At 45.5% G+C, this 12,867-nt stretch overlaps 1 protein-coding gene across 3 annotated transcripts; it reads left to right on the top strand.

Annotated features, from left to right (window-relative positions):
- Positions 1–3,078: 3,078 nt before the first annotated feature.
- On the top strand, positions 3,079–12,626 carry Mmp19 (matrix metallopeptidase 19). 3 transcript variants are annotated; one of them, XM_047548182.1, is made up of 10 exons: positions 3,079–3,125; positions 6,979–7,144; positions 7,444–7,529; positions 8,601–8,731; positions 8,984–9,199; positions 9,673–9,918; positions 10,349–10,468; positions 11,062–11,226; positions 11,384–11,511; positions 11,677–12,626. In XM_047548182.1, exons 2-10 carry the CDS (start codon positions 7,055–7,057, stop codon positions 12,052–12,054), a joined length of 1,560 nt encoding a protein of 519 aa, XP_047404138.1. In that variant the 5' UTR covers positions 3,079–3,125; positions 6,979–7,054; the 3' UTR covers positions 12,055–12,626. The 3 variants fall into 3 exon arrangements, with proteins under 3 accessions (XP_047404138.1, XP_047404137.1, XP_047404140.1); XM_047548181.1 differs by lacking the exon at positions 3,079–3,125 and having other exon boundaries at positions 6,897–7,144; XM_047548184.1 differs by lacking the exon at positions 3,079–3,125 and having other exon boundaries at positions 6,898–7,172.
- The last annotated feature ends 241 nt before the right edge of the window (positions 12,627–12,867 follow it).

The following is a 12,867-nucleotide window of genomic DNA, read 5'->3' as shown; positions in this document are numbered from 1 at the left end:
TCCTTTCTTCTTCTTCTTCTTCTTCTTCTTCTTCTTCTTCTTCTTCTTCTTCTTCTTCTTCCTCTTCCCTCCCCCACTTCCTCCTCTTCCTCTTCCTCCTTCTCCCTTTCCTTCTCCTTTTTTTTTTTTTTGTTGGTACTGGGGATTGAACCCGGAGGCACTTGAGCCTGTCTAAGTTACCTAGACTGGTCTTGAGTTTGTGATTCTCCTTCCTCAGCCTTCTGAGTCACTGGGATTACAGGCATGTACCACCATACCTGGGTAATTTCTTTCTTTCTTAAATCCAATTCCAAATTTTTGGGGGTTGGGAGGAATAAATGTGCTTGCTCAGATGTCTATCTCTAGTTCAACTAGCTGACATAGGAGGGCAGGGTTTTATATCGTACAAATATGGCTGTTGGAGGCCACCCACTTGTCCCAGTGGAAGTGAGACACAAAAGGAGTGATCATTGTGATATGGAGACTCTGAAGAAGTAACCACCACAGTAATGCATTTACTGCACCCTGAGTATGTATTTTCCTTATATGCCTGGGGTATTTTGGTAGAAAAGTTTGAGAAGCATTGATAGATTTGATATTTAATGAATGACTGTATGAAGCAATGAACAATGGATGAATACAATTTTTGTGAGAGCTCATTCCTGCTGGGAATGGTGGCATATTACCTACAATTCCAGTGGTTCATGAGGCTGAGGCAGGAGGATTTCAAGTTCAAGACCAGCCCCAAGCATTTAGTGAGTCTCAAAATAAAATATTAAAAAAGGATTGGGGATATAACTCAGAGATAAAGCGCACCTGGGTTCAATCCCCAGTACCAAAAACAAACAAAAAAACACCCCAAAAAACAAGAAAACAAAAGAAAAAGAACAAAGAAGGAAACAACAATAAAATCTCATTCCTTACATGTGTAAGGTTACACCCTATCTAGTCAGAAGAACAATTTTCACTTGCTTCTCTCTCTCTTTTTAAGATGAGTCACACTAGGTTGCACAAGCCAATCTTGAATTTGAGATCCTCCTTGCCTTAGCCTCCCAAGGCATGAGTTGCCTTGTCTAGCTTCTTGCTTGCTTCTCTTTTACTCTCTTTTTGCACTAACTACCTCTGTTGGCCTCATAGCAGAGGGTTAACATCCTTGCAGATCAATTCTTCCTGATATTATTGGTCACCATGGCTACTCTGCTCAGTGGTCAGTTATGCTTTGTGGCTAGTGATCAAAAGGATATTAATCCATCTGTTCCAACTCTTATTTTCCAAAGATCTCTGAAATCTTTCCTACTAGTGTGCTCCTATCCTCCTGATATATGGCTTCCTTTTTGACTTTTTAAAACATTTTCTTGCTGGACCTAGTGACACACACCTGTAATCCCAGTAGCTTGAGAGGCTGAGGCAGGAGGATTGCAAATTCTAGGCCAGCCTCAGCAACTTAGAGAGGCCCTAAACAACTCAGTGAGACCCTGTCTCTACACAAAATACAAAAAAGGGCTGGGGATGTGGTACAATGGTTATGTGCCCCTGAGTTCAATCCCTGGTACTAAAAAAAAAAAAAAAAAAAGAAAAAGAAAAAAAGATCATTTTATTTTTTTCATTCCTTTCTTTTTATTAAACCCAGGACCTCACACATGCTAAGGAAGTGGAAGTACTCTACTATTGAGCTACATCTCCAGCCTACAGCTTTCTTCTTGAAAGTAGGCAGACAATTAAGTGTCATCTACATTTACACACACAGACAGGATAAGCAGTTTTCAAGAAATGGGAAGCAGCTGGCGTGGTGGTACACACCTGTAATCCCAGCAGCTCAGGAAACTGAGGCAGGAGGATTGCAAATTCTAGGCCAGCTTCAGCAATTTAGTGAGGCCCTAAGCAATTTAGTGAGACTTTGTCTCAAAATAAAAAAATGAAAAGGACTGGGTGTGTGGCTCGGTGGTAAAGCACCTTTGGGTTCAGTCCACACTGCAAAAGCAAACAAAAAACCACAAACTTATTTCATGTCTGGAAGGCAGTGCTCATTATGTGAAAGCTGCACACAACTCAAACTCAAACCAGAATTGTGCCCCTTTAGCCCTTTAAAATACTGTACATTTGTACAGAGCCTCAGCCCTTCTCTCATTGTCAAATCAATGAACTCAGTTTTAAAAAAAAATAACATTGGTGAATGTCCAATGCCCTCTCCCTTCTTTCTTCCTTCATTTATTTATGGTTACAGGGATTGAACTCAGAAGCACTTAACCACTGAGCCACATCCTCAGCCTTTTTTATTTTTTATTTTGAGATAGGGTCTCACTAAATTGCATAGGGCTTCGCTAAGTTGCTGAGGCTGGCCTTGAACTTGGAATTCTCCTGCCTCAGCCTCTTGAGTCACTGGGATTACAGGTGTGCATCACCACACCCAGCTTTCCCTTTTTAAGTTAGAGGCAATATAGAACCAGGAAGAGCTTCTCCCTACATGTCTCCCCATCAAAGGCAGCCCCCAACCATCTTAGCAACCCAATAGCCATCTCTGTAATTGATGGTCTGGCAGAAAGAGAGCTCCCTTAGGCCTCCTTCCCCCATCTAGTTAATACTCTCTTCAAATAGAAAAGTCAGTGCTGGCCTAATTCCCTTGCCAATTCCCTATCAAGGCCTTTTCTAACAAAAAAGGGGGAACCAAACAGATTTTCCAGGTCCCTGACTGTCCCCAAACATCAAGACAAATCTGTTTCCTGGGGTCACAGAACAAGAACAAGAGATCAAAGTGCTGTCCACACCCCACCTTTCTTAGTCATAACAATAAAGATCAGATTTGTTTTAATTAAAGATATAACTGCCATTCCCAGAAGGAACAAAACCCCCTTGTGCTATCACCATTTTCCTGTCGTCCCAGAAGCCAAGAGAACACTGAAATTCTTTATTCATCTCTCCTTCTCCTTTTTCCAAAAGCAAGAATTTCCCCCTTCATGTAGTAGGCACTATGCTGCATAATCAGACCACCAGCAGAGGCCTCCAGCAATTTCCAGGGTGTCCTGTGGAATGGCACCCTTTTGTGTGAATTGGAGAAGGGGAGCAGATCTTGGTTTCCCTTATACTTTGGCAGAAACTGAAGAACTTCAGGATTTGGGTCTGATGTTTTCTCAACTGAGCTGATTCAGGTCAGTGCTGGGACTGGTATGTATGTGAACTGCAGTGGATAGTGGGAATGCCAGGAAGTGTGTACAGGTTGGGTGGGATGCTGAGGAAGTTTGGGGCATCATGGGAAAACAATATGTGGCCCAGTCTCTGAGTCATCCCCAAGTCCCTCCCACTTCCCTGATCCCTAACCAGTTCCAGCTGTGCACAGCCCTGGACATCACTTCCCATATGGCTACTTATGACTAATTATAGGAGTGTGTGTGTGTGTGTGTGTGTGTGTGTGTGTGTGTACTCTTAAAAACAGAAGTTTCCAGGGTAACAGTCTGGAGAACTCAGTCCCAGTGACCAGGGAAAGCTCCCTCTTCTCCTGATCCCTCTCAAGGCTTTCAGGGGAAAATGGCCCAGATGCTAAGACTGGGTCTGGGCCAGTCTTCAAATTCAAGTTTTTCTTCCCTCCAGTTCTCAGTTTCAGGCCCCAGACTTTCCTTTTATATATAGGCATGTTCAGTCCCTGCCCACTTCCAGAGAGTAAGAGTGGCTATTAGAGGGAAAGTAGATGATAGTTAGAGATTGGCTTCTCTGAGCCCAGAAACCTCTACACACTTTGACCTTCCACCCATAACCCCATTGCCCATGGTCATTATTAGAAAATACCCTCAGAAATCTCCTTATTCCCCTCTGTTATGGTTTATTTTATTTTACTTTATTTTTTTTTTTTGGTACCAGGGGTTGAACCCAGAAGAACTTTACCACTGAGCCATATCCTCAGCTCTTTTTATTTTTTATTTTGAAACAGGTCTCACTAAATTGCTTAGAGTCTTGCTAGGTTGCTGAGGCTAGCTTTAACTTGCAATTCTCTGCCTCAGCCTCCCAAGTCATACCCAACTTGCTATGGTTTAATTTAAAATACTTCCCTGCCGCCCCCTTCAGTACTGGGGATTGAAACCAGGACCTTGTGCATGCTAGGCAAGCATTCTACAATTGAGCAACATCCCCAGCCCTTTTTAAGTTTTTGTTGTTGTTTTAAGATAGTGTCTCACTAAGTTGCCCAGTTTGGCCTCAAACTTGAGATCCTCCAATCTTAGCCTCTTGAGTAGGTAGTATTACATGCTCAGCTTACAAATACTTCTATATAAACTCTTCTGCCATAGTTGTGGGCATAGAGGGAAACCAGTTTGTGGGAAGGGAGCAAGCAAGCCAAAAAGGACCCAGTATTTTCCCCTTTCCAGCCAAGTTCTCTTTGGGGGAACAGTCTGGTCACATGACCTAGCCCTTTGCATACATCCTGCATCTCCCCCAGAGAGAGATGACAAATTCAGAGGGAAAAAGAGCTGGGTCAGCCTGGTTTAGGGGAAGAGATCTGGCAGCAGGGGTGGTCATGACGCACGGTGGAAGTAGAATTAGTCATGCAATTCTTGAATATGTCCAGACTGCAGCTACCGGCTCTAGGGAATTTTGTTTGGGTGTCTGTGGGAATTCCCTGGAGGCTGAAGAGTGCTGTGCAAAGATCACAGCTTTAGAGCCCATGACTGCTGCTTCCTAGCCGTGTGACCTGAAGCAACCCATTTTAGAGACACTCCCTTTTCTGTAAAAAGTTGATATTGTAGCACAGAGTTGTTGCAGAGATTTAAATAAAGTATTTGGCAGTTTTTAGTATTTTACTCTGCCATGTCCTGGCTCCTTAGTTCCTAGGATGTGTTTCAGGCCATCCTAGGCCAGAGTGAGTAATGGAGTGGGTGGTAGAAAGAGGGAGAAAAGGGGTGAGAAAGAGCCTTGAAGGGGGCCGAGCAGGAGCTGGTTCCTAACCTACATCATTTCCTGGGTGCACCAGCTTTGATGGCTTCTGTCACTCATTGCTCAGAGGCTCTCTGTTCTTCCTTGCCCATCACTGGTCATTTGGGACTTAGTCACCCATGTTACCCAGTTGGGTACTTGGCCATTCATGAGACAAGCATCACTGAAGGCAGCAATATGAGTCAGGAGTATCCCCCACCTTGATTCTGGAGCGTGGGGGCTTCTTGTGGCCTCCCAGCCTCTTGGTCATGGGTGTGCAGAAGGGGCCAGGAGTGAGGTCTTACTGGTAACATGAATTCAGTCATTCCTCTGCCTATTGCACTGTGCATTTGAACGATATGCAAATGTTGTGTAAGGCATAAGTGCTAGTGGACATTTCAGTAGCTCCTGAATAAAGAACAAAGCTCTAAGTGTCAGTGTGGTGTCTGGATAAAGCTCAGGTTTTATGGGGTCAGCAGAGGAATTTGAATATAGCCCAGGCCAGTTGGAAAGCCATGTCCTTGTTCAAATTTCCTTCTCTGGGTCTGGTCTTAATTTCCTCTTATAAAAACAGGCACGCTGTGAAAAGTGGCACACACCTCCAACCCCAGTCTGAGGCAGGAGAGTTGCAAGTTTGAGGACAACCTGGGCCATTTAGCAAGACCTGTCTCAATATAAAATTAAAAAGAAAAAGGGCTTGGGATCTAACTGAGGGGTAGAAAGCTTAACCGCATGTGTGAGGCCCTGGGTTTAATCCCCAGTACCCACCTCCCACATCCCACTTAAAAAAAAAAAAAAAAAAAAAAAAAAATGGGCAATGGATCACGCTTACAGTCCCAGCTATCGCCTGAGCCTAAGAATTCAGAATCAGTTGGACAACATGGCAAGATCTTGTCTCTTCAAAAAAAAAAAGGCCAGAATAATCCTGCCCTTACAGGAGAGTGAGAATTAAATGAGATACCATATAAAGCATCTAACATGGCAGTAGGTATGCTTAAATATAAGTTTTTCTTCTTTTCCTTACACAGCATTTAAGGCCGTCTCTAAACTCTGACTTGCAGCCACTTGCTCCCCTGGCCATTCATTTAACAAAGATCTATCGGGCACTGCCTCTAAAGCATACAGCTGGCCTGGAGTAGGCACCAGGGATTCAGCAGGCCTGACTTTTTGGACTTAGCACAGCAGTCTTTCAACCTGCACTGTCGCTTGACTGGAATGGTCCTATCCTTCCAAAATCTAATACTCCACCTAATTCTTCGTTAGCCTTCAAAGCTCAGCTCAGAGCCTTCCTTCTCAGTGAAACTCTCCATAGCCCCATGAGCCTTTGGATTCAGGTACCCTCTGCCTCACCCAATCTATAAGTTCTCTGAGGGTAGCCTCTGGATCCCTTTTTTTTTTTTTTGGTGTTGCTGGGGATTGAACCAGGGCCTTGTGCATGCTAGGCAAGCACTCTACCAACTGAGCTATATCCCCAGCCCCTGGGTCTTTCTTTATACCCTTGCTAAATCCCATCCCACCCCTGCATTCAGGGTTCATTAAATACTTGAAATAATGACTTTTTATTAAAGCAGACATACATGGGTTCAAGAGCATTTACATTCCCAACTTGGTCTTAGGTGCAAAGAAACCGAGACCTCAACCTTGTTTCCTTCACCTGAAGGAATCAAGCTATCTCAGTTGTTTCCTACCTCTTTGCTTCTATTTATTTAATTTTCTTATTCAAGAACTAGAAGACTGGAAGATCTGGAAATTGGAAGATTGAAACCAAGGGATTTGCTGACCCAGGGTCCCTGGTGCACAGGAATGTCCCACTTGAGATGGCAGCCGGGTTCTATTCCTAGTTTCTCCCGAGATTTTGCTTCTCATCCTGCCAGGAGAACCTCCCCAGGGCAGTATGAAAAGTCTTCATGGGGAAGGGGGTGTCAGGGGCTGTTTTTGTCTTCTGCTTTCTGGTAGGGCAGGGGTTAATGGTGAATTGCAACATATCTCTGGGCTGAGTCACCTCCCACTGCCATCCCCCATTCTCCTCAGTTGAAGTTTTATAAAGAGGACCAGGGGCTGGCAAATGAAAAGAACAGACGGTAAGAACCCCTTGCTTAGCCCTGCTCTCCCAGGCTCCCAGAAATCTCAGGTCAGACGGCACGGACAGCCTCTGGAGCTCTTGTTTGGTGGGACCATGAAATGGCAGCAGCTGTGGCTGGGCTTCCTACTTCCCATGACAGTCTCAGGCCGGGCCCTGGGACCTGCAGAGAAGGAGGCGGCTGTGGTGAGTCCCCTGGGAAAGAAGGACCCAGGTCAGTGGTTACCACTTCACAGTCCCATCCAAGGCCTCCTTCCAACCCTTCAGCCTATCTGCCTTTTTTTTCTTTCCTCTGCTCCATGATCTACTCTGCCCATGCACTCAGTATTCCTTTTCTCATTCCATCTGAGCCCATTCTTTAAGGCATCTTTCCCTTAGTCCCTCTGTATCTTTCTCCCCGTCTCCCGATGAGCCTGTTAGTTCACTTGGAAGATTTGCCCTGAAACTAACCTTTTTTTTACTCTCTTACCTCAACCCCATCGTAGGATTACCTGTTACAATATGGGTACCTACAGAAACCTCTAGAAGGACCTGACCACTTCAGGCCAGAAGATATTACAGAGGCCCTGAGGTGAGAGTTCACAAGGCACATGATTTCTGAGTTGAGGTCGCAGGGACTTCTTTGTTTTCTCATCCCTTCCCTTTTGCCAGGCCCGCCTCTGCCCGATCCAAACTTATGATGGGTGCTAGCATTGATTGGCATAGTAGAGCATGAGGGGAGATGGGAATTCAAGATGAGTACACTTATTGGATTTGCCTAGGCCCAGAGTACTCCTCTGGAAACTCTACCTCACATCACATCCAAAATACTAATACTAAATAACCCACATGAAATATAATTTACATGTAAAACCATAAATTGAGTTGTTGATATGACTACCTTTGTGAACATTTAATTCAGCATTTATTTATTTCTATTTTATTGTTTTCTTTTATATTTTGGTAATGAATTGTTTTCCTTTGTGCTCAGCTCCCTTGAAAAGCCTATAGACCCTATGTTAGTTCATAAGTAGATGAAATTGTCCCAAAGCAGAATGGGCTGGGCAGTGGGTCCAGCAAGGAGGGGGAAAGACTGAGGAGGACTGGACCTGGTGGAGAATCTGGAGAGCGGGGTAGGAAATTTTCTAGAGCAGAGGGACTGGCCACTTCCCTACAGCAGAAGGTTAGAAATCACAGGAGTTGGGGAGGGAAGAATAAAAGTTCATTGGATTAGACAAAGAGGAATGAAGGAAGGGAAGGAGGATGGCAATAGGAAAGACAGTGAATCAAACATAACTTTCCTATGTTCATTTATGAATACATGATCAGTATACAAGAATAGGTTATACTCCACGTATGTTTAATATGTCAAAATATACTCTACTTTCATATATATCTAAAAAGATCAAATAAAAAATAATTTTAAAAAATTACAGGAGGAAAGGAAGGCTCTCTTACTCAAATAAAAGATACTGGAAATGGACCGATGAAATGGCAGTGTTACCATTTTACAGAAGAGAAAGTCCCAGTTCTGAGAATTGGAGGCTGGAGTGACCCAATCTGCTTTGGAGATTCTGTGCCACTCTTGGTCACCACATTAGGCAGTTCCTAGTCACTCCAGATTTGCCTGCCTTGATGGACCCATTCCTCTCCATTTTTCTAGAGCTTTTCAGGAAGCATCTGAGCTGCCAATCTCAGGTCAGCTGGATGATGCCACAAGAGCTCGCATGAGGCAGCCTCGTTGTGGTCTGGAAGACCCCTTCAACCAGAAGACCCTGAAATACCTACTGCTGGGTGAGGGATGAACCTGGGAAAGGAAGGGAGAGGAGAGAATGGTGTGGCTCTGGTATATGGGTGGCATTGGATCAGCCTGGACCAGTGCAATGTTGAATGAATGATCACCTGGTAATTACCTTGCTATTATATGCCTAGAGGGATTATCCGTGCCCATATACAAGGGTGCTCTCTAAAGTTGGCAGAAGGATCTGTGTTTCTAATCTAGTGAAAGATCTGTGTTTCCAATCTGTTTTCCGGTTTGTTAACCAGGCCGCTGGAGAAAGAAACACCTGACCTTCCGCATCTTGAACCTGCCCTCCACCCTCCCAGCCCACACAGCCCGGGCATCCTTGCTTCAAGCCTTCAAGTACTGGAGCAATGTGGCTCCCCTGACCTTCCGGGAGGTGCAAGCTGGCTGGGCTGACATCCGCCTCTCCTTCCATGGCCGCCAGAGCGCATACTGCTCCAATACTTTTGATGGGCCTGGTAGGCACCAGTTCTCATCTCTCACCTCACTGAACTCTGAGATTGCCTCTGTCTTCTTGAGCCAGTGCCTCTGGAATCTTAATGTTCAGGATGCCCCTTATGCCCATCTATACCCTACGTTCTCTGATCCTCTTCCAACATTCCCCAGGGGACCAGTTGGTCACCTACCTGGGGTCTTACCAAGGCTTTTCTCTGAAGCTTATACCTCCTTCCCTGACTTAATTTCCCCTATCAAGGCACACTTGAGAGAGGAATAGGCCAGAGAGAGAGAATGGCTGGGGAGGCAAAGGGACTGTGATGCGCATCCCTGAGAGAACTGGGTAATGACAGAATCTGAAAGAAGCTTCCAAGAGATAGTAAATATAACTGGAGAAATTTTAAGGGAATGGGGTGATTAAAATGTATAACAGGCAGGAGATGCTATTGTGTTCTGGGCTCTGACTTCCCTCTTGTCCTCCTTTGCCTTTATCCAGGAAAGGTCCTGGCCCATGCTGACATACCAGAGCTGGGCAGTGTACATTTTGATGAAGATGAGCTCTGGACTGAGGGGTCCTACTGGGGTGTGAACCTACGTATCATCGCAGCCCATGAACTGGGCCATGCCCTGGGACTTGGGCATTCCCGATACACCCAGGCACTCATGGCCCCTGTCTACGCTGGCTACCGGCCCTACTTCAAGCTGCACCCTGATGATGTGGCAGGGATCCAGGCTCTTTATGGTCAGTTCCTCTCCCCAGTAAGCTTGAGGGTCAGTAGGATTAGCATCTCTCTAGGTTTGAAGAGACAGGCCTAACTTCCATGGAGGGAAATAGATTGACTTCTTTCTCTTCCTACAGCCTAGTTCTTCAGGCTTCTTCATTTTCAGGAACAGTTCTCTCTGACTCTTGCATGTCTAACCTTCCTTCCAGGTCTCTCTCCCCTCACACCTGTTCTTAGAAACAGAGAATACACATTCTAGTAAACCTCCTTCTCCATTTCTGGTGCCTCTCAAAACTAAAATGTATCTCTTGCTATGATATTGCCCACCATCAAGGGAAAGTCCCTAGGATCCTTTTTTCCCTCTCTGTGGGACCACTAAGCAGAATTTAGACAGGTGGAGAGGCCAGGTGCTATAACTCTCTCCCAAGCAAGCATTATTTCACTTTGTAGGCAAGAAGAGGCCAAGGTATGAGGAAGAAGAGATGGAGGTGCCCACTGTATCCCCAGTGCCCACAGAAGATAGTCCCATGCCAAACCCTTGCAGCAGTGAACTGGATGCCATGATGATGGGTGAGGTCCTTCCCCTCAAGGATGTAGGCAGACAGTGGGGGCAGCCCATTGACCCTGAGATCTAGACAAATAGGAATGACATGAGACTACAGCATGAGCAATGGGGGTTAGACCCTAAGCAGGCATTGGTGACCATGGAAGAAGATAAGTGTATAGAGAGGGAGGGTTCAGAGCCAAGTTAAAAGGGGGCCAAGCAGGCATTTACCAAAGTAGCTATACTCTAGGGGCTACCAAAACACTTCTGGAAATGTAGCAAGATAGAATTACCTGGAGCATCTTTTAAAGAGGGCTTTGTAACTAGTTGAAGACAATTAGGAGGCCACTTTGGGGTGGGGTATGAGATTCCCAAAGAAGATCAGCGATCTGAAGGCTTTCGTTTTCATTGAGTGAATCAGGGATAAAATGCTCTGAACAACAAAGGAGAGGCTGAACACTGGGTCCCCTTTCTCTGTCTTTAATTTTTCTACTTGAATTAAAGTTGAATGAGTCTTTGAAGAATTAGCTTGTGGGTGGAAAGGCAAATTATCAGCCTACCTGAGACACCTACAAGTCTTTGCATTTTTGCCTTGTTGATGATACACCTTTGGTCTCAGGGCCCCGTGGGAAGACCTATGCTTTCAAGGAGGACTATGTGTGGACTGTGTCAGATTCAGGACTTGGCCCCATGTTCCGAGTGTCTGCTCTTTGGGAAGGACTACCGGGGAACCTGGATGCTGCTGTCTACTCTCCTCGAACACAATGGATTCACTTCTTTAAGGGTAAGGGGGCTAGTTATAGTGTCTCACCTGAAGACTAATTATAAAGAAGTCATAAAGGGAGGAGGATGTTGAGACATTTCTGAAAGGGTGGAATAGAAGGACCAAAAGCTACCACCTTATGACAGGGGTAACTTGTTCTTTCCTTATACACTCTCAGGAGACAAGGTGTGGCGCTATATTAATTTCAAGATGTCTCCTGGCTTCCCCAAGAAACTGAATAGGATAGAACCTAACCTGGATGCAGCTCTCTATTGGCCTTTCAACCAAAAGGTGTTCCTCTTTAAGGTATAAAGTTCAAAGCAAGGGCAGTCCTTTCTTAGCAGGGATGGGTTACCTCATACTTCACGACTTGCTCTTAAAGGGAGACCTACTGCAGTTGTAGTGGGCTAAGCGTAGACCTTTAGTGCTCTCTCCTCATCCTGTTTTTCTCCCTGTCCACCTGATGCCCAGGGCTCTGGGTACTGGCAGTGGGACGAGCTGGCCCAAACGAACTTCAGCCGCTACCCCAAACCAATCAAGGAATTGTTTTCTGGAGTGCCAGACCAGCCCTCAGCAGCTATGAGTTGGCGGGACGGTCAAGTCTATTTCTTCAAGGGCAAAGAGTACTGGCGTCTCAACCGGCAGCTTCGAGTAGAGAAAGGCTATCCCAGAAGTATTGCCCACAACTGGATGCACTGTCATCCCCAGACTCCAGGCACTACCCGCTCAGCTGGGGACACCACTTCTTCAGCCACAGGCACAATCTTGAATACCATTCCCTCTACCATGGAGACCACGTTGAACCCTGACCACTCACCCATAGACCCAATCTTGGATATTACAACCTGAGCCACAGACTCCACCACCCCTTCTCTCCCTGCTAATGTCACCCTTTCAGGGGCCTAAGATCTAATCAAATGTCTGCTCACTGGAACTATGCAGATACTAGAGCCGGAGGATGCACCATAGACCTCAGGTCCCTAAGTTTCAACTGTAGTCAGCATTCTTTGCTCTTTCCCTCCTGGGAACTTGCCCCTTAACTCTGATTCATCCCCCAGCTCCATCCATTTGTTCCAACTGTGTTATCGGGAAGACAGGTGGAGGGAAGCTTCAATCAGGTCTTTACCAGACAGGTAGCAACTAGGGAGGCTGGATACCTGGGTCCTATTCTCCTTAGATGAAATGCAAGAAAATGACATGGTCAGTAAAATGAGCAAGGGCTTTGGAATCCTTGAGAATCACATTTATTGCTTGTGACTTTGGGCAAGCTAATTAACTGCATTGAATCTTGGATTCCCCATTTGCAAAATAAGGTTAATACCAATCCTGCAGGGTTGTTGTGTTAAATGACAGGCCTACATGTGAAGTGCCTGGCACCAGTGTCTGGCACATTTCTGTTTAATAAAGACTAACTGCACTGGGTGGGTGTAGTGACATATGCCTGTAATCCTAGCTACTTGGAAGGCTGAGGCAGGAGGATCATAAATTCAAGGCCAGACTCAGAAACTTAGTGAGGACCTGTCTCAAAATAAAAAATAAAAAGGGCTGGAATGTAGCTCAGTGGTAGAGCACCCCTGTACCACAAAAAATAAAGGCTAACTCCATGTTCCTAAGAAATGCCTGGGAGGTTCTTCCTCTAGATGTCTGGGTGTGTAGCCCCTA

Source organism: Sciurus carolinensis, chromosome 4, assembly GCF_902686445.1.
Source record: "Sciurus carolinensis chromosome 4, mSciCar1.2, whole genome shotgun sequence".
Classification (NCBI taxonomy): Eukaryota; Metazoa; Chordata; class Mammalia; order Rodentia; family Sciuridae; genus Sciurus; species Sciurus carolinensis.
The sequence above is the reverse complement of the archived record's forward strand: the minus strand, read 5'-3'. Positions and strand labels throughout refer to the sequence as shown.

Bases quoted from the DNA above. Each gene is read 5' to 3' on its own strand.
- Mmp19 (XM_047548181.1), top strand. From the start codon at position 6,944: ATGAAAAGAACAGACGGTAAGAACCCCTTGCTTAGCCCTGCTCTCCCA. The intron at 7,530-8,600 runs GTGAGAGTTCAC...CCATTTTTCTAG, and splicing joins GATATTACAGAGGCCCTGAG to AGCTTTTCAGGAAGCATCTG. The intron at 8,732-8,983 runs GTGAGGGATGAA...TTTGTTAACCAG, and splicing joins CCTGAAATACCTACTGCTGG to GCCGCTGGAGAAAGAAACAC.